The sequence below is a fragment of the Pygocentrus nattereri genome, chromosome 9 (genome assembly GCF_015220715.1).
Source record: "Pygocentrus nattereri isolate fPygNat1 chromosome 9, fPygNat1.pri, whole genome shotgun sequence".
In the NCBI taxonomy this organism is placed as follows: Eukaryota; Metazoa; Chordata; class Actinopteri; order Characiformes; family Serrasalmidae; genus Pygocentrus; species Pygocentrus nattereri.
The window spans coordinates 20,202,483-20,221,102 of record NC_051219.1 but is presented as its reverse complement, the minus strand read 5'-3'; the positions used below and the strand labels follow the sequence as shown (position 1 = coordinate 20,221,102).

At 38.9% G+C, this 18,620-nt stretch overlaps 1 protein-coding gene across 3 annotated transcripts in view; it reads right to left on the bottom strand.

The window, feature by feature from the left end:
* chchd6a (coiled-coil-helix-coiled-coil-helix domain containing 6a) overlaps positions 1 to 17,048 on the bottom strand; it is a 99,563-nt gene extending 82,515 nt beyond the window's left edge. For 2 of the 3 annotated variants that reach the window (XM_017694164.2, XM_037541121.1), the window contains exons 1-4: positions 16,825 to 17,048; positions 12,951 to 13,020; positions 12,701 to 12,812; positions 9,197 to 9,341 (exon numbers count right to left, since the gene is read on the bottom strand). In XM_017694164.2, the coding sequence (XP_017549653.1) occupies positions 9,197 to 9,341; positions 12,701 to 12,812; positions 12,951 to 13,020; positions 16,825 to 16,908 (411 nt within the window). In that variant the 5' untranslated portion in view covers positions 16,909 to 17,048. Of the gene's footprint in view, positions 1 to 9,196; positions 9,342 to 12,700; positions 12,813 to 12,950; positions 13,021 to 13,706; positions 13,846 to 16,824 lie in introns of those variants that run through there. The other variant, XM_037541122.1, reaches the window with a different exon arrangement.
* Positions 17,049 to 18,620: the final 1,572 nt, after the last annotated feature.

Below are 18,620 nucleotides of genomic sequence, written 5' to 3'. Positions count from 1 at the left end.
GATATGTGCAAAAGTTGGGACACCCTTGCAGTTGTAAAGTCTCTGAACACAATTAACATGCAAGGCCTTAATTGACTGGCTAGAACTGTTTAGGCATGTCAAGAATTGCCATTAGGAGCTGTCAGCTGATGACAGTTCCAGACAGTAATAATCTGACTTTTTCAACCTTGTACAAATACTCAAAAACTGTAAGCTGTTCTAAGCAGCTGACTGCGGATCTGAAAATAAAGCTGCTAGATGCCTACAAAGCAAAGGAAGGTAATGAAAGCTCACAATTTTCATTGTCTAAAATGTCACTAAGAATTTGCAGCGAAAGGGGAACTCCCCTGATGTAGCAAAATTACTTAATCATCCAATGTTTTAGATGTAAATAAAATTATTCACAGTGGGGCATTGTATAATACGCCTTTCTAGAAAAAATGAATGATTCAAAATTGTGTACCATTATAGTAATAGGAGCCAGACATCTGAACCATTTAATGCCTCTAAAAACTACGCCCTGTTATTAGATAAAATGGTGATAAAACACTTTTGTGATAGTATTGTTATAGAGTTCTAGTCTAAAACATATTTTTACATTTTACAAACCACATTCTCAACTGAAATCAATCATTTGCTGTTACTAGCCTGTAGCTACAGTCATTCAATCCGGCTAACGCCAGCAGCAGCATTTGTTTCCAAAATGTCATACAGCCAAACTGATCTGAACCAGAACAGACACACGAGTTGCAGCGGTTTGAAGAAGAGAGAACCAAAAGGGAGAGACAGAATGAACCCACCAGTGCCAAAGAACAACAACCCAGGGCCCATGGAAATTGGCAATGTCAACAACAAATTACTTGCTCTGCTTACCAGTTTATAATGTAGGATAGTCTGGAAGTTAACGGACAACAGTGATATACACATGGTAGCTAGTGATGACCATTTTTTTCTTTTAATTCCCATTTTTGAGGTAGAAAATACAGCAGAGGGAACAGTGGTTGTCTTTAGCAGCCGGCATTTGAAGACATCCACTTTGCATTTTTTAACTGGGCTTGAGTAGTCTTCATCGTTTTTTTGTAGTTTAGTTTGCAGGGTTGCTCGACTTTGGTATTTGTGTATAGCTCCAAGATTTTTGGCACTTATGGGTAATGGGTAGCAAAACAAATGCACCATACTGTATTTTCTCCATTTATTTTTGCATCCTGGTACAGCGCAGTTCACCACCATTCTGAACAATCATACAGCAAGGTGCCAATGTGATCTATGGCAGCTCCTTTGATGAATACTCATAAGCTGTAATTTTTGCTTAAGAATACAAAACAACACAGACAGGCTGGAGGTATTTTGGACACAAGTTCTGTGAACCGATTAAGTAAAAATTTAATTAAAACGCATCACTTCATTACAGCAGAAATACAGCTTCTTTATTGCTTATTTTGCCTTAAAAAACACATAGCCTCAATTTGTAAATACAGTTTTCATGTATACTGAGAAAACATCTCTCATTCCCTCCCATATATGCGCAAACACACACAAATACAGCACATCTGTTGTGTCCTGTGGTGACTGTTTACACTCTACTGTCCCCTCTAGACTGGATGTACTGGGTTGCCATCTGATCCTGCATCAGGGATCATTTCATTTCCCCGCCACTTATTGACTTCAACACGTTTATTTAACACATAGCTCTTGGCCATGCAATAAATTAGCACTTAATAATCAGACTGATTACCCACAGTATGCTGCTGTTTGGAGGAGGACAATGTGGGGGCCACTGTCTTTGTGTGTGCCAAAATGAATAATTCTGTTGCTTCTACACTTCCTGTGTTTATGTGAAGGCCAACAGGTCACCAGGACAAAGGGAGCTGAGGGAACTGGAAGCTATCATGAGACCCTTGGCCTTTGGCCCTGTGACAAGGCAAATGACTTGCCTCCAAGCCATATCCTGCAAAAATTAAACAAGCAAAGGCTCCCTTTAAAGATTCACATATTTTGAGTCACTCTGGATCAGTTTTGATCACCAACTGATCATGCATGTCTTATTATAGCACTCATGAAATCATATGCATGTTGAACAGCTTACAGTGTTCTGCTACCATAACAGTGGCAGAGATTTTGACAGATGAAAAATTGGGGCCAGACTGATATAGTTTGGAGAAAATTTCAGCAATAAGTGCCAATAGTCAGTACATTTTTTGGTAGAGACACAAACAGGTGCCAGTATGGAGTCACAATAAAACACCAACATGGTTAGTACAACAAAAATACCTAAAATATATATAATGAAAAAGATACTGAACTGAAAAAAAGAGAAACTGGAAAAAAAAGAAGAAGAATAAGATGTAATTAACAGAAATCAACAGCCCATGGTATGGGTAGCTCCACCACCAGTGCTACCATTTACATTATGAAGTTATATATTTATTATTATTAACCATAATCAAGATCACTAGAGTCAAAATCAATCAGAAGTCAAAACTGAAACCTAGACACATTGAGTCTGAGTCAAGACCCAGACTTTGTAGTAGGAGAGTCATGGCTGAAACCAGATTTTTGCAGAACATTAAAAACATTAAAAAAATTAATTTGTGATTCATTGTGCAGTACTTATCATTCATTAAACATGGTATATGGTATATGGTAATATGTAATATATTAAAATATATATTTTGCTAAATCTAATCTAATTATATATCATTTTCATCTGCCCACAGGGGATGTCTAAATTCTGGAACTCATTCAGATCCTCATTCAGCAGCAAACAGATTTTATTTGCTTGAACTGCAATGAAATAGAATCGCTGTCAGGTCAGATGTTTACACACCTACTTTCTGAGGCTTTATATATTCATTAAAACTTTGGTTATGTGTGGCATCTACTATTATACTTGGCAAGTTGTGTCAATTTCATAAAAATTATAAATTGGGAGAATAAAACAATAATAAAATCACTAAAATATTTATAAAAATAGGAAGTAAAGATAACAACAAGCAGTGATAAGCAAACACTCATGAGCACACAGACAAACACAGCCAAAATCCTGTTCCTAATTCACTCTTATCCTGGCCTCTCTGCTCCCTCACTGCCACCAAGACAGGAACAGCGATGCTGAGAGACGAAGATAAAAATCTCCCCACTCTGCTCGCTTGCCCGCTGCAGCCTCAGTAGAAATTACCTGGGCTCTGGCCTGGTGCGGGCGCAGCGAGCGCTCTTCTCTTAATGGCTTTACATGCAGAGAGATGTCAAGCCTGAGATTACAATTACAGATAGAGCTCTATCACAGTTCTTCTGTTCTCCCTGACTCTCACTCTTTCTCATTCCCTTCATGCGCTGAATTACTTAGAGCGCTGAGGCTCCCTGATAAAATACACAGCAACAGAAAATGTGAAACAAATAAGCTATTGCAGGTAGGATGTGAAATTGGATGGACATAACTAAGGTGAAAAAGGAGGGTTCAGGTGTTTATAGAGAATGTAGTACAAACATGCCAATTGGTTCAAGTAAGAAAGAAAAAAAAAAGATCTACATCATCAAGAGCACTGAACAGAAACAACTAACAAACCAATGAAAACAGATCGGAGTCTAACATTTTAAACATGAATGGCTTCACAGAGCTTCACATACTCAAGACTCATCTCATAAGCCATAGTTTTAGCTTCAAGCTATTACCGTGAATAGACACACAAGCAGTTTGGTTTTTACCTCCGTCCATCTTCCACTCATGTGTACCAATATCTGACTGTGTATGTCAACGTATCTCAAAGACATCTCTGTTCACACTAATGAGGATTTATTTAATATACACACTGCATGCAATGCATTTACACCAGCAAATAGAGGGAGAGAACTTTCAGTACTTTCTCTCTTTAAATTAATGAAGCACTTTACCATATGCTTCTACAGAAGAAGCAGTTATTCCACTCATGCATTTAGAGCACAGGTTTCCTCAGTTTAACTCCTGGGGATGCATTGCCTCTAAACAGTTTGCTCCAGCCTACCTACCACAACTCATCAGCTAATTATCAAGCACTTCATTAGTTGGATCTCATCTGCTGGGGCAATGAATTCTTGAAACTAGGGAGTAAATATGGTTGCAAGAATGAGAGAAAAAAAAGAAAACAAAGAAAAACAAAATCAAGTGAAAGCTTTAGCCAGCTTAAAATACAGTTAATAAACTTAATATTTCATTGTCAGATCTACAAACAATATTTTACTTTTTAGTTCATTCTAAAAAGAAAAAGTTTTCATTCTTGCTCCAGTGTTCTGCTCACCCTCTCTAGGTCTATATGAACACAATAAAAGAACAGTTAAAATGCTCTTCTGATATAACACCATGTAGAGATATTATGAGCACTAAAATAACAAGAACATCAAATCAATTACTGTTGCATTTATTCAGTAAAACAGGAGCAGTGCATGCCCATGACTGGAATTGAGAATCCGACTGGCTATGCTTCAACTTCTTTTCCAACAGCTGAAGGTTCCATGCTTTTTGTTGCAATTCTATGTGAAAGAGCATCAACAGACTGTTCATTCTAAAAGAAAAGCAACAAGCCAACTGTAAGCAAACATGGGAGCTCAGAATGTTCTGTCCAAGGACTAAAGTCGGGCAACATGGCAAAAAATGTTACCACAAACAAAATTCATATCGTTCAAAATTGACACATATCACAATAAATGTCAATTCTTTATTTATTGCAAGTTTGAAGGCTGATTTTTGCTCCTGGGTGGATAATCGCTGTTTTAAACTATCCTTTATGGTCGGAACATGACAAACACTCACCAACCAGTGGAATATTTCACAAATCTGTCATAGGGCCGTGGGAGAAAGTGTCTGGTGAGCTGTTTTTACCAGCTGGAAAAACATGGCCGCAGTTTTTGTAATAGTTATAATTTAAGAAAGAAAACAGATTATTTTTAGCTGTCTGGTGGCGAGTGCTCAGCTATCTGGTTACAAATGCTAAACAAGTGGCCAAAAACAACGCCAAACTGTTTAGTTTCTCAACAACGTCAGCTTAGTAGAAACAGCAAACATTAGCTGGCTCGATACATCAGTGATGGATCACACCACCTTAGTGCCATCAGTCCCAACACAGCCGTGTCAGAGCATATCACTGTATTCAAGCACCAGCTGCCAGACGACCAGGTTTCTCCATCCTATTGTAGTGTTTGAGGGATGAACCGCAATATATCAACATGAGACAAACGGAGTCCTCCTGTTGGGTATGTTTAAACTGAAAGTGGTCCTTTTGTGTCTTGTTTGATCTACAGTAACACCATTTCGCTAGTTAGCCAGCCACCCTACTTAAAACAGGGAATGTATAACTTCGCAATACACGACGATGCCAGAGGGCATCTGTTAAGTCACACATACAAAAACCAGTCAGCGCCCTCTTCTAACCGCTCAGAGCTGTCTTTTGACTTTGCACAAGCAGGAGTCATTGCATCATGGTGTCATGATAGAAACATGGCTCTGTGCTCAGTAGCTATTAAGCAATAGGGAAAAACAGCAGGGCGGGAACAGGCCATGACTAATATTCAAGGAGGGAAAAAAAAGGCCACTGCTTTACATACTTTTTAGCTGTTGCTGCTCTACCCCACCTTACTGAACTTCACACCTCCCTGAACTCATCAGCCAATTAAAAAAGCAGAGAAAACATGGAACTGTATAGTGCAGTATGTTCACATGCCTGAAGTTTTGAATTCCTGGTGAAGAATAATTTAAAATACACCAAAAGTGGCCTGCCTGCACAAATACTTTCAACAAAAAAAGAGGGGGAGAGAGGGACAGAGGGAAGTCTCAGCCTGCCATCTAGTGTGTAAGGAGTAAAACTGCATTCTCAATTCAACACTTGTAACAGAAGAGATCAGACAAAGTGGCTTTACTCACATTTATCTTGATGCTTCGGTCATTCAGTTTGAAATGTAGTGGAGAAAATGTACAAAATTCAATTTTAAAAGCTTGCACAAATGAGGGTCAGTCCACAGCTGAAGGCCTTTCAAAGGACAAAAATAAAGCCTGAGCCAACAAAGCCATTCAAGGCCATTCAATCAGGCATCACCTGGCGAGAGAGAGAAATGTTGCGCAGTAGCACTTGGTGACAGTTCTTTTTTGCATGACTTTTTTATATGAAAAAATGAACAGAGTGAGACAAGCAGTCAACGTTCTCAGCATGAAATGGCAGTAATGAAAAAAGCCTTTTTAAGGGCAGAGTGGGAGGGAAGCTAGAACTTTATGCAAATGTAACTTATCACCTCTTTCTGCCAACAGTGCAGAGAATGGCATTAATGTGTTGAAGAGGGAAAAAAAATACCTATGGTCCCTCTCTTGCTCTCTCCTCTCTCTTTTCTTTTCATCCTTTCATTCTCTCACCTACAGAAATGAATCGTGCGAAGACTAGTCATTAACAGTGAATATTCATGAAGGATATCAAAACAAGTCATAGCAGAGAGAAGGGAGGGCATGAAAGTGCACAAAGGAGACGGAGAAACAAGGGAATGACAGAGTTACATATTACTCACATCAATTGAACTGTATTTCTGTAGCACTCTTCAGTAGCCAATGTCAAAGCCAGAGTAAAAATAACCAAAGCTCTAAATTAAAAGGTAAAGTTAATGGGGCAAAGCTTCTCAAATCACCAAACATAATGCATTACACTCATGTGAATGGAACACACTGCGATGGACAGTTCACCAAAAACATTATTTAAGCTAAAAAATGTTAACATTGTCAGCTAATATAAAGTGCCGATTAGGAAAACAAACAGTCATCAAAATTAGTTTAATAGTAGGGCTGCACCAATGACAATGACATGATTCTAAAAATATCAATCAAATCTGATCATGTGTCTGACCTGTCCGAATTTGTTTAACAACTGTCTGCCTATACTGATATGATTCTGACCGTCATGCAACCATATTTAACAGGCATTCTAAATTACAAATGCAACTATTTGATGTTTTGTAGGTACAGGTTTTATCACAACAGCATACAGTGTACTGTTTATACGGCATCTTTTTTGTTATGTATATACAAATTGCTATTGCTCCGCTCTATGTTTAACATACAGCGCATTAACACATTAAAAACACCATAATAAACATTAAGATTACTGTGGCTCCAGATGCACTTGGACAGAGTAAACAATACAAAAAAAAAGGATGTTTTAACCTTAAACACCACAGAACTGCTGGTGGTTTGCATTCCTCGGTTCCGTAACATAAGAATAACAGCCAGTTTGATTTGCTGAATAATAATCCTTGGTATACTGCTATCATAACATAGGCAAAACAGTTAAAATGTCTGCATAAGAAAATACAATGTATTTTACCGTATTTTCAATGTGTGTACAGCTGCAAATACAATGTACAACCTCTGTTTGTTTCTCATTTTTACATCATTTGAGCCTGTCAGCTGCCTCTTACATTGTGGGAAATTTCCAGGACGAACTGTCCAACAGAAATGCTCTAAAACCACTTGGAGCTTGCCCTCTACTGTAAAGTTACCATTTCAGAGATACTTGTTTTTCTTTGGACAGTGACAATATGGAAAAACATTAATCTGGGTAAATATTAAAGACATAACCTACAAATAAGGCCAGACAGATGTACTGAATGTGTTTACATGCACTTAATAATCCAATAACTGAAGAAATACAAACATCTGAATAACAGTATAACAGCATATGCACAGAGAAATCTGATTACTGAGCAAAAATCCAGCTCTCTCAGTTTTCTTAATCAGATTTCTAGACCTTACTCCAATCTAAGAAATCTACAAAAATCTTTATATCAGCTAATTTTTAAACACTTGATGCATCTGAAAGTAGGCCATCATGCCCAAACTACTCAAACAGTGTAACCCCCATAGAAATGATGATGTATCCGCATTTTCTCCTGACATCACATACTGATACCTGCCATCAGATCTCTAACATACTTTCTTGTTCCTCTTTTTGTTTAGTGTCCAAAATATGGTCATATCTTAGCTAGCAAACACTGCCGAGGTCCACATGAGCTCCCTACTTTCACCCACACACTCACAGAAACACACAGACGAAGTTTTGCAAACAAGTTTTGCTGACTCTTCTAATACTTCTAATACTAACTATTCACTTTCTGCTTATGTTTTTTCCTCCCTTTCCTCCGTTGAAGCAACTATGTGCACAACCAATACCAATATGTATTGTTTAAACAATGCAAGACAAACTGTGACAAACATTTTGAAGCTACTGTAAACTAAATAGTTATACTCAGCAAATTCATTCTCAATTTATATACACACAGGTAATATGACACGTAAATATTAGTCACAGATTTTGATAGCAGTGAATATTCTAAAGGTCTGGATATTACAGCCTAATAAATTATTATTTGGAATATTAAATAATAAAAGAATGATAAACAACTTAAATTGTATGCATTTTATGAAAATATAGGAGGAAACTAATTATGGATCATCAAAACATTTTTATAAAAAACAAACAAAAAAAACGGTGTGTAAAATGCACTGAAAAATGTTCATTTAAATGCAATGATTATTCTTGTGAAAGGCATAATAAATATCTCAGTGTTAATATCCTACGAATCTATTATCATAGGGTATTAACTTTACAAGCTAACATTGTTGATATTCATGGTATTAGTATCCTTTTGGTCTTTTCCAACCACCCAAAAAAGATTTTGGTGACATTTGTTGTGCCAACAGAGAGCAATACAATGACAAACAGAATAAATACCCACATTTCTTTGTTGTTCTTGTTTCTTTCTTTGTCCTGTTTGGTAAAAGTAACAAATATAATTTTGCCACAGAACGATTTTAATAGATATCAGTGTGCCCAAAATGCTGCTTACAGATTTTATTGAAAGATATAAAAGAGTACTTAGAAACCAAGCTATTACCATAAAGTGGTGTGTGTGTCCCATGACATCTGTGGTATGTGCCCACAATTTGGAATCTGGGCAGTTATAAAGTTTAGACTTGGTGGGACGTTTTCCCCACAGATAAGTAAAGGGAGCCATCATAACCACCAGATTCCATTGTAAATAACCCCACAAATTAAATTGCAGTCATGACTGCTTTGTTGTTATTTCTATGTTGTTATCATTATATTTCATATTTTTCATTCAAGTTACTGAGCACTTACCTGCATAAAAGACTGATTTGTTCACTTGAATTCATACAGTTGGTGTGGTGCATGGATGTGTAACTCACCAGCTGCTTGGCCTTCTCCGACTCTTGGAGTGTTTGTAGTCGCTCCCTCTGCACAGCTCTGGTTATGTCCTGTCGTGCTGCTTCTCTCTCCTTTCGTGCAATGCGGGCCAGCTCCTCTTGAATAATTGCCTGCTCCCGTTCATACCTACATACATGTAAATGCAAGATTATGCCTTTGAAATCAGCTAAATGTTTGTGTTATTGACATAACAAAATTGAAATTTGTGTGGTCAAAGCATTGCGATAAGCAACAAATATACAGTTTTAGGCACCTGAGAAAATTGCAGTTTGAAACCCATTAATCTGGGGAGTAAGCTCTGAGAACAACACAAATACTAGAATACAAATACAAATAACTTTAATACAATTACAAAGTAAAAAAATATGAAACTAGACTTTATTCTTCTAACTAATGCTCAGATAAATCACACATTGAGTAAATAAATATAAACAATGTGTTTAGGTGCCCAAGACTTCTGTACAGTACTGTACAACAGCAACGAAAGTGCTAATTATTACATGAAGCATGTTTCTGTAGATGTATATGGCTTATTCAATACATCTATGATTTATATCTGATATGGCACAGTATTCTGTAATCAACATATATACATTTGCTAACTATGTGAGGGCACTGGGTCACCAGTCCCCCAAAACAAAAGTTGGAGAGGCCTCTCCACACCTAGCACAAACTGTTGAGGTGTGGAGAAAAAACATGGTAGCAAAACAGCATAGAACTGCATAGAAATGTCTTAAAATAGCCACAAATTGCATTTAACAGTTGGAAAACAGTAAGGATTTTAAGTGCACAGGGATGCTACGGCCACCAGAAAACTTTGCTGAAGCTTAAAGCCCTATTTGTAGACAAGATGTAGAACAAATGTGAAAGATGTAAAGTTGCACAACGCACAGGCTGGAAAAAAAAACAGACCATTTGCCAAAGCTGAACCTTAACACAGCATAATATAGAAACGGTGACCATTGAAAAGGTCACTGCAGTTGTAGGTGATGGACTCTCCCATAAAAAAAAAAAAAGTTGCACACAAGATTGTTACTGAGGAATGTTACTGACTGAACATCTTGGGGACACCTTCATCCTTTGATTTCTAAGAAATTAAAGGCACATTTCTTAGATCCTACAAACCCGGACAACCTTGTCTGCATCCTTGGCTTTGAGACATTGCTGGCAGCAACAAAGTTGACTACTCATGACAGAAACCACTTCTGGATTAAGCCTTTCACTACCAAAAATATTTTTGGGCTCAGTAGAAAAAATTTATTTACTCATTTGTAACCAATTGAGCCACTGTTAGCCTTGCATCCGCATCCTATTCAAAAGGCTATGATGACTTCCACTGGCCCAAGACATACACAGATGCACTCAAAATTATTCAACCCCTACTAAGACTGAAAGGATTTACAAATTCAAATTTTTTGAAGACCCAAGAAAATTTAAAAACTACCTTTGTATCAGCTGAGTGACATATTCAAATTGACAACTTTTTACAATAACTAAGAGAAGAAATTATGTAATTGCACCAAAACAACAATGGCTAAAAGAATGCATTTATCACTTCAAGGCTAGATTATTGTAATGCCCTGCTGTCTGGATGTCACAGCAAAAGCCTTAACAAGCTTCAGCTAGTCCAGAACGCTGCAGCCAGAGTCCTCACAAGAACTAGGAAGTTTGACCATATTAGTCCAGTTTTATCAGCCCTGCACTGGTTACCAGTTAAATTTCGCATTGATTATAAAATTCTATTACTGACTTATAAAGCTCTAAACGGGCTCGCCCCTCAGTACCTGAGTGAGCTCCTCTCCCACTATGAACCATCACGCCTACTTAGATCACAAGGTGCTGGCTTACTACTGGTACCTAGAATAAATAAAGCTACATCAGGGGGGAGAGCTTTCTCATACAAAGCCCCCCAGCTCTGGAATAATCTTCCTGCCAATGTTCGGGAATCAGACACAGCCCCAATCTTTAAGTCTAGGCTAAAAACTTATTTGTACAGTCAAGCATTTGGTGACTAGTCTTCCCTGTCAGGTCTAGACCTGCTGGAGTCTACACTGCTCTGTTTTACTGTAATCTGTGGTCAGCCACTCTTTACAGTACTAACTCTGTTTTTTTCTTCTCCTTTCTCTGCCGAGCTGATCAGCTGCCCATCCTGTGCGCCTGATGCTGTTGCCTCTACTGCCTTGATTGGTGCCGCTGCTCACCAGCCTTCTGGACCGGTTTGACCACCACTGAGCTTCTTGCTGTACAGCGCTGTGCAGTCCTCACCCTCAGATCTCTCTCTTTCTTTTCCCACTTTACTATAATACTTCATACTAATAATGTTTGCTGTCCGGTGTCGACCATAGGAGGATGGGTTCCCCTTCTGAGTCTTGGTTCCTCTCAAGGTTTCTTCCTCTTTTAGGGAGTTTTTCCTTGCCACCGTCGCCGCTGGCTTGCTCATGGGGGCTCGGACCCGGATTTTCTTTCTTCTTTTCTCTTCTCTCTGTAATACTGATTGTTCTATAAAGCTGCTTTGTGACAACACCTGTTGTAAAAAGAGCTATATAAATACATTTTGCTTGCTTGCTAAAAGATGTCCTAGACACTTAGTTAAAAAAAAAAACTAACACTTCAGCGCACTCCACCAAATGGACTAAAAAGGGCATAAAAAGTCAACCTGAATATACAAGAAGGAATTTGGACAGGACTGTGGAGTTCTGGGAGTGATTTTTTGGAGTGTTTTGCAGTAATTAAACTAAATTAAAACTGGGCCCATGGATCAGCAGTATATTTGGCATAACAAAAGCAAGGCCTATGACAGAAAGAACACATTATGGATTCTTCTTGTAGAAGAATGTGATGCATTCAGTCCGTAAATAAAAGTTTGTCAATCATTGGACTTTCCAGCAGGACAGTGATCCCAAGCATACACCCAAGTCAACCAAAGCTTAGTTCAGGGACCGGTCCTGGAATGTCCTTCAGTGGCCATCTCAATCCACAGGTTTAAATTCCACTAGAGTCTTTGGTGGGATTTAAACAAAGCTGTGACTGTACAGAAACCATGCAGCATTAATGAGTACTTTTGCACATGAGAAATGGGCAAAGATTCCAATAGAGAAATGTCAGAAGCATGTGAGCACATACTAGAAACATTTATTGAGGTTATATTGTATAAAGGTTGTACCACAAAATACTGACTTTAGGGGGTTGAATTAAACATTTTTGGAGAGAATTATTTATTATAGAATTGTTTGTAGTAAACTCAACTTCATGTTCTCAAACTCACTTGGTAGTAACATACCTCCTTGACTGTTCACTAAAGCCTTGGCTGATAGATTTTCATTCATTTTTTTATATTACCAAACTGTCTTAAATTTTTAGGGGGTTCAATAATTGAGTGCAACTGTATCTGTTAGGTCCTTCAGAATCTCATCTATGCTCTTGGCTTGCCAACCTGTGGAGAGGAGAAAATGACGTCCAAGCTCAATAAAAAGCCAGTATCCTACCTTCTTTTTAGCTCTTCTCTGTTGTCAGAAGCAGCTGATCCAAACTGAGGACTTTGCTGTGGTTTTGAAGGCTGGGTGCGTGCTGATGGTGCTTGGGGTTTTGCCTGCTGGCCTTTAAAACAAAATGCAAAATTATTTTTTTCCAAATCAAATTCACCATTTTTTTGGTGTTTTACTTAATCCCCACTGTTTTATGTAGAAATGACAAATGTAGTAACCCATCTTACTTTACCAAAAAGTCATATCATACCTGGGTTTTCCTTATTGCTTACAGGGGTTTGACTGGCATCCCTCATGCGCTGCAGGACATCCTCTGAAAGCTGATAAAAACATGGTAGTGTAAGAAGTAAATTCACTGCATTTTACATAACAGTAAACCGCCATAGTGGTGAGAACCACCATGAGTTTGAAGACTAAAAAACACATTTAGTTTGAACTGCATTTTCCAACTGTTAATCACACCTGTGACATGTAGGTAAATATGCACTATATGGCCAAACGTGTGTGAACAGCTGACCATCACACCTATATACAGCGAAGCCTGAAATTATTCATACCCTTGGCAAATTTTGACTTAAAGTTACTTTTATTCAACCAGCAATTTTTTTGACCGAAAATGACACCAGCATCTCCCAGAAGATAATAAGACGATGTACAAGAGGCATCATTGTGGAAAAAAATATTTCTCAGCTTTTATTTACATTTGAACAAAAAGTGGCACGTCCAAAATTACTCTTACCCTTCTCAATAATTACCCTATTCAATAGAAAAGCCTTTATTGACTATTACAGCAATCAAACGCTTCCTATAATTGCTGACCAGCTTTTTGCATGTCTCCACTGGTATTTTTGCCCAATCATCTTTAGCGATGAGCTCCAACTCTTTCAGGTTGGAGGGTCTCCTTGCCAACACCCTGATCTTTAGCTCCCTCCATAGATTCTCAATTGGTTTCATGTCAGGACTCTGGCTGGGCCACTGCAAAACGTTAATGTTTTTGTCCACTAACCATTTCTTTACCACTTCTGCTGTGTGTTTTGGGTCACTGTTGTGCTGAAGTGTCCACTGCTGCCCAGGGCCAAGCTTTTCTGCAGACTGCCTCATGTTGTTATTGAAAATCTTGATGTATTGCTCTTTTTTCATGGTGCGGTTTACTGTGATTAGGTTCCCTGGTCCATTGGCTGAAAAACACACCCAAATCATTAGGTTCTAGGGCTGAAATGATTATTTGAGTAAAAAAATGTTTGAGGCAAAGGATTTGTTTAATTCATGTCATCAAAGTCCATCTATTTTTAATGTCTCTGCTATCATATCACTCCCGCTTCGTAGACTACTGCGCAGCTCCTGTATCATTGTTCTACACGGGCTGTTATAACTGATGCATTTTTCAAAGATTTATAAGACGGTGTGTTTTATTTTGCTCTATATGGCAATGGCGGATAAAAAAGATACCAGTGTGTGAAAAAGGCCAAAAATGTCTAAAGTGTGGGACCGTTTTACGCTGCACAAGGCGGACAATGTAGTGCAGTGTATACACTGTAAAACAGACCTGGCCTACCATAATAGTACTTCGTCAATGCTGCAGTACCTGAACCGAAAGCATCCTCACGTGAACTGCACTTCTCCAGGCGGACTCGGAGCCTCTATAACGTATGTTTACGATTGCTAACTGATATGAACACTAGCACTTGTTAGAACGTACAGTATTTGTAATTATTTGTAGCCCATGTTTTGAGTTGATAGTGACTAGGCATAATAAATAGCAAGACAACAAATGCACTAATATCTCACTCATGTAATTTATCTCTCCCTCCCGCACGCGCACACTCTGGTAGGTTACATCTCAAAACATGCCTTCTCCATACATAAGGTAGTAATAATGAAGGCAACAGATGGACAAATTCATTCATGACTACATTCATTACACCCTTTTTCCTTTTTTTATTCAGATAAAACTAAGGACAAATAGGCTAACCTATGTTTGTGAAGTTGTATTTCATATTTTTTTTTCATGTACATCATAAAAGTTTCACAGAAAGGTTGAATAAATGGGTTCAGTTCTGGAACCAATAAGACAAAAGTTTTAAGCTTTGATCTAGTAAAAGTGTTGAGTTTGAATAAATACCTTTGATAAGGAATAACAGCCAACTGTTTGCTCATTTTAAGAGGCCTTTCATGTTGCATAACACACTATCGTTATAGTTGTTTAAAAACACAAAAGTGTGACTTATCCGATTACTCGATTAATCGATGAAAAAATTGACAGAATACTCTATTCCAAAAATAATCGATAGCTGCAGCCCTATTAGGTTCCCACCATGTTTGACAGTGGGGATGGTGTTCTTAGGGTTGAAGGCTTCTCCTTTTTTCACGCCAAATGAAGGACACATCATTGTGGCCAAACAATTCAATTTTTGTTTCATCTGACCATAAAACAGAAGAAAACAAGGCCAAGAGGGCTTTTGTGTGCCTTTTCTGGAGAAGTGGCGTCCTCCTTGGCCTGCGTCTGTGGAACCCGGCAATGTGCAGCGTCCGTTGGACTGTCTGCCTTGAGACGAGCCCAGACTCACCAGGATGGTGAATTTTACATCGTCTTATTATCCTCTGGGAGATGCCGGTATCATTTCCGGTCAAAAAAAAATTGCTGGTTGAATAAAAGTAACTTTAAGTCAAAATTTGCCTGGGGTATGAATAATTTCAGGCTTCACTGTAAGCTTGTTGGACATTCCATTTCAAAAGCCTGGGTATTAATCTGAAGTTGGGGCTCCTTTTGCAGTTATAACAGCCCCCACTCTTCTGGGAAAGCTTTGCACAAGATTTTGGAGTGTGTCTTTGAGAATTTGTGTCCTTTCAGTCCAAAGAGTATTTGTGAAGTCAGACAATGATGTTGGACAAGAGGTCTGGCTCACAAACAACATTCCTGGCAAATTCCAACTGCTGGCACTATGCATTCCAGTGTGTAGCATTCTTCTGTCATCGGGCAAATCCAGAGTCATCTATTACAGTGTTCGTCAACCCTAGTCCTGGAGGCCCACTGCCCTGTACATTTTTGTTTTTCCCTGCTCTCTACACACCTAATTTAAATAATTTGCCATTAAAGAAGCCTGTACTCAGCTGAGGCAGGCATACTGAAGCAAGGAAAGCACTAAAATGTGAGGGCATTGGGCATCCAGGACCTAGGTTGAGAAACACTGATCTATCCGACTGCTAGATAGTAAAGCATAGTGATCTTTGGCTTGTGTGCTGCTTGGCCTTGGAAACCCATTTCACGAAGCTCCTCACACACAGTGCATGTGCAGAGGTTGCTTCCAGAGGTAGTTTGGAACTGGTAGTGAGTGATTACATAGCGAATAGATGATTTTTACAATCTATACAGAAGCTCACAGTAGTGTAGCTGACCAAACAGCACTTGGCCAGGACAGATCTAGCAGGGTAGAAGTTTCACAAACTGATCTGTGGTATGGGTGTAATTATATCATACTAGTAGCTACCAAGTGTAAAGTTTAAGCCTCTGAGCTATTCAGCACAACCCATTCTACTGCTAATGTTAGTCTATGGAGATTGCACGTCTGTGTTTGATGTTATACGCATAAATTCAGTAATTAGGAGGGGTGTCCACACGCTATTTACCATGTAGAGTATGTAGCCTATCAGTCTGGGGTTGCCTTGTTACAGATTACTATAAGACACAGCCAAGGTCTACAGTCAGACAGCTTACCCTAGTTTAGCCTCCTGACACAGCATTGAAACATATGCCCTCTATCTCGAACAAATTAGCTAGGCGTCTTAGTTTTGGCTTTAATATATATTTAGCTTTCTTTTGCTTTAAAGGGCAGCCCAATGTGGAGAAATTATTAGGTAAAGATGATTCTGCCCTCATTTCAGAACCACAGTGAAGTACAGACATGTCATAATGATCACAATGAGAAGGCATTCGGTGTCAGTCGAAGTGTTTACCTCATAGACGCTACACTAACGTGACATACCAGTACCACAGCTGTATGGTAAATTTTCCTGCTTATTTCCAATTTTCCTGATATCAGTAGGTTATCTCATCATCACCTGACTAGACGTAGTTAGCAAACTTGAGCTGTCACCGTGGCTAATTAGCAACTAGCTAGCTCTACCTTAACTCCACGCAGAATCCGCACCCTCTCGTCTTCATCTAGGCCGAAAGACACCTTCCTGGTCGTGCTCTCACCGGAACCCATCGCCTTTAATTATCCTTTAGAACACTTTGTTAATGCAATCTGCACTATAATTGTATGTTCTCATGAACAAACACGTCCCATGAATACTCCACTCCACAACCTCTCATTTACAGTACCTCACCGTTTAGATTTGACAGAGCGCACGGGTAATATCCTTTACTACGATTGGCTGGAGAGACTGTCAAGCGCCAATTAAATCTGAGTATGTAGCTATCTCTGCCCGCGCAGAGATATCTGGGAGTTGAAGTTCTGCGTGTATTTACTGTGCTATTGCCTACTATGGCATGGGTGTTTGTTTGATTCTTTAAATTTACATCAGCACCCCAAAAAATCGATGTAAAGCAGCAAAACAATTTTGTTCCATACCCTTCAGATGAGTAAAACAGCATTGTTCTGCTAAAAGAGTGAATGATATAGCCGCCAGATTTGTGTAGTGATGAAGCAAGAAGGAGCGCTGGTTAATTATTTAACCTGTTTCAGTTTACTCAGCTAAGATAATGTTTTGCCAATGTGCCTTTATGTGTCGTGTTTACGACTATCATAGGTTAATAGACTAAATTCATTTTTCTCTGTTGTTTTACATGCAGTTGGACTGGCCATTTAACAACAACTAAGGGCAAAATATTTACAAAAAGAATATTATATCAATATATAAGTGGTACGGTGTACAAGAGTATTCTGTGCTGAAGAGTTCTTTGAGTAATCTAGGGTGTTATAAGGGACATTACAAGGTTTTTTTTGAGAACAAAAAAAAACAGGAGTTATTTCTGAAATATGAATGTGTATAGAAGGCTAAGGCGAGAGGTTCAGATCAGTGAGCAGCAGTTTGGTTTCATGCCCAGAAAGAGTACCACAGATGCAATTTTTGCATTGAGAGTGTTGGTAGAGATGTACAGAGAAGGTCAGAAGGAGCTGCATTGTGTCTTTGTGGATCTAGAGAAGGCATATGATAGGGTGCCAAGACAGGAACTGTGGTACTCTATGAGGAAGTCAGGTGTAGCTGAAAAGTATGTTAGGGTGGTGCAGGACATGTATGAGGATGGTGAGACAGTGGTGAGGTGTGCAGTTGGAGTGACAAATGGTTTCAAGGTGAAGGTAGGGTTACAGATGAGGTTGACAGATGAGGTCAGGCAGGAGGCTGCATGGACCATTATGTTTGCAGATGACATTGTAATCTGTGGTGAGAGTAGAGAGCAGGTGGAAGAGAATCTGGAGAGGTGGAGGTTTGCACTGGAGAGGAGAGGAATGAAGGTCAGTAGAGACAAGACGGAATACATGTGTGTGAATGAGAGGGAGGCAGGTGGAAAGGTGAAGTTGCAAGGAGTAGAGGTCGTAAAGGTGGATGACTTCAAATATCTTGGGTCAACCATCCAGAGCAATGGACAGTGTAGAAAAGAGGTGAAGAAGAGGGTACAGGCAGGATGGAGTGGGTGGGGCAAATGAAGGTATTTCATTTCATTTTCAATTTTGGCAGGATATTTGTGCAGATGTTTGGAAAAAGAAATGGCAAAAAGAGGTTTGCATTTATTTCTTAGCCCAGAAAAGGACGGCATGCCCCCTCCAGGTAAGGGGAATGAAAACTGGAAAATGAAAATGAAAAGTGAATCTCCAGCAGGTGGCGCTGATGTTCGTTTTAATTATTTTTTCATTCTGACTGTTAAAGCCCTTACCTGGAGTGGGCATGCCATCCTTTAAAGGACTTGCCCCAGGTG